This window comes from Sitophilus oryzae, unplaced genomic scaffold (assembly GCF_002938485.1).
Source record: "Sitophilus oryzae breed Bouriz unplaced genomic scaffold, Soryzae_2.0 scaffold_1502_pilon_pilon, whole genome shotgun sequence".
In the NCBI taxonomy this organism is placed as follows: domain Eukaryota; kingdom Metazoa; phylum Arthropoda; class Insecta; order Coleoptera; family Curculionidae; genus Sitophilus; species Sitophilus oryzae.
Window position 1 is genome coordinate 156565 of NW_022146173.1, and position 2825 is coordinate 159389.

Here is a 2825-nt window from a genome sequence, read left to right on the forward strand (position 1 = left end):
AACAGTCGAAAAATACCGATTGTGCCATTTAAAAATCAATATTAACTTCGGGTGAAAAAGGAATTGACCCAAAACAATTGAATACGTCAATCAGTCCTATGTCATATACTAACATACCAATTCTCGTTTTTTTATCTGAAAAAATAAAAAAAATATAGAGGTGAGCCACTTTTGAGACGCACCCGGTATATTCATTATACACCTCACGACCCTGGCTATCTTATGAATGAAATCGGCCATGTTTTTAGAGTCCTTTAGTCTTGTGATCTCTAGTCACTTCAATGTGCTCATCGCTAGTCACTGCAATGTGCAAATCTTTTATGTATAGATTACAAAAATAATAAAATTATATAAGAATTCTTGTCATTTAACTGCTGATATAGAAATGTAATTCCACACTGTGTTTGTCATAATGTGGATCAATCTGCTCTCACTACCGGTTTCGGAGCCCTACTCCATCATCAGGTGAGCTTGGGTCGATTCCATAAAATGAAAATCGCAGCGCAGAGTACCTAATTCCGACTTGTCGCAAAGTAGCGGTTAGATATTAAGTCCCGCACGGGAGATAGCGGCCTGCGTGCAATGGTAGTACTTTCGCACCACCGAGGCGCAACTATCGATAATAAAAAGATGGTAAAAAGGCTATTTTTCAGGCAAGCCAAATTATAAAATGAAAAACAAATTTCTTGCAGTATAAAGCTTGATTTTCATGCATCCGTTGTCCAACGATACGTTGATACGATATTAATTTTATTGGTTGAATTTAAAGGCTTCGATTGGTTAACCGTTTCTAACCAATCGAAGGTTTTAAATTAATATCGTATCATCGTTTCGTCGGATAACGGATGCATGAAAATCAAGCTTAAGTATAAAATAAAGTTATATAAGAATTCTTGCCATTTAAATTAATTAAAATTTAAATTTGTTTCTTGAATTCTTGCCATTTAAGTTTGTTTTCCATTTAATAAGTATAAAAATATTGATATACTATTACATTTTGAAAAATTTGAATTCCAGGACTCTATATCTTCCGGAGCCACCGCAAGCTCCATGCAAGGCAACACCCACATATTCCAAGCCCTACGCTACCTCCAGAACGTATGCAACCATCCGAAACTCGTCTTAAATCCCACGCATCCCCAGTACCAACATGTCATCGCCCAGTTGAAACCAGGGTTGCCACAAGCTACACAATTGTGAATTTTGCTACACATTTGCTTCCATGACTGCACAGCTACACCACAATGGCCTATGCTACACATTTTGAGAATTTACATATTTATTATAAAAAATAATACCAGAACAGTAAATCAGCTGAAAAAAGCTGTTGTTTTTTGCTTTTAAGTTATCTAAGTTACATTAAAAGAGGCCGCCAGGGGACTTTAAATTTTGAACTGACACATATCATTTTCGGTCATCTATTGGTCGAGTCAAAAACGGTAAATAGAGAGGATTGCTTAATTCCTTAAATAATACATAACACGTACTTTGGCCAAATTCAGAGGCCAAATTTCATTGTAGTTCATACGTGAATAATATTCAATCCCTATTTCACTTTTCCTCCCATATCAGCAAGGACTGCAGTTTCTAGGAATTTGGCCGATTAAAACGTTGTTGTTTTTTTTTTTTTTTCCCCGTTTTTTTTTTCTTTTTTTTTTTTTATTGTTTAAGTTTTTAAACAGCCTTTTTAACCGCTTCTCATTTTTCCATAAATTCGTTAGTTTCGCGACATCAATTTTGACGTCATTGCAATATTTGCTGGCATTAGAAGAAATGAAATGGGAAATGAATATATTGAGTAACAACGAACGTGGGAAAGTGAGCTCTTATCGTAGATCGTAATTCATGCTTTAAAAATTTGGCGATTTTACGTCTTATTCTTGGTCTTATTGGATAGTTTACAATAATTGGTCATCGGATTTGCTACACAAGGTGCTACACATTTTTATGGTCAAGTTCTGCACAATCAAAAATTTTCTTGTGGCAACCCTGGTTGAAACAGCACAATTCTAAACTCGAAGACATCGCACATTCGGCCGGCACTAAAACAATTGCTGAACGATTGCGATATCGGTACCAACTTAGACAACGGTATTTACAAGGAATCGGAGATCGTGATCAATCAGCACAGGGCTTTGGTGTTCTGTCAGTTGAAGGCGATGCTGGACATTATAGAGAACGATCTGTTCAAGAAGCACATGCCCAACGTAACGTATTTGAGGCTGGACGGGTCGGTGCCGCCTGTTATGAGACATTCGGTTGTTACACGGTAAGTTTTTGTTTGTCGTAGAACTATAGCCCAACTATAGTGCTTCTCACGTAACTTTTTAAGTCACAATCCACAATTTTATCCCCAATCCCTAGATCATATATATACTTACGCGGATGCATGCACGCCATACGATTAGCATTAAAAACGATGTCTCCAACATCACGACATGCTGTTTTCAAACCTTCTTTATTGCACTTATGAAACAAAAAATTTTGTCATAATTTTGTCATAATCCAAATATCCAAATTCATAATCTTATCTCCATTGTGTAACGACGCTTGTTTTTTGGGGTTTTATTTTAAAAATTTGAGTCCTATTACTAAAAGTAACTAGTAGTTACGAGTCCATATAAGTAACTAAAGTTTACATCACTAGTTTATAGCAATGGTGTCTACCAACGATGAGCCTTTTTTGGTAATTTCCATGCCACCAGCACGTGAGCTGACTCCTCTAAACTCAAAAAAGTTTTTGAGCCTTAATTTTACTCGTAGGAATTTTTCAGTCTCTGTCGATAGCCTCCTGCAATGTCTCACCCATACATTGAGGGTAACAA

The 2825-nt window shown here is 36.4% G+C and overlaps 1 protein-coding gene across 1 annotated transcript; it reads left to right on the forward strand.

The window, feature by feature from the left end:
* The first annotated feature begins 1016 nt into the window (after positions 1 to 1016).
* LOC115878185 (TATA-binding protein-associated factor 172-like) lies at positions 1017 to 2274 on the forward strand. The gene is made up of 2 exons (XM_030894596.1): positions 1017 to 1196; positions 2003 to 2274. Exons 1-2 carry the CDS (start codon positions 1051 to 1053, stop codon positions 2271 to 2273), a joined length of 417 nt encoding a protein of 138 aa, XP_030750456.1. The 5' UTR covers positions 1017 to 1050; the 3' UTR covers position 2274.
* Positions 2275 to 2825: the final 551 nt, after the last annotated feature.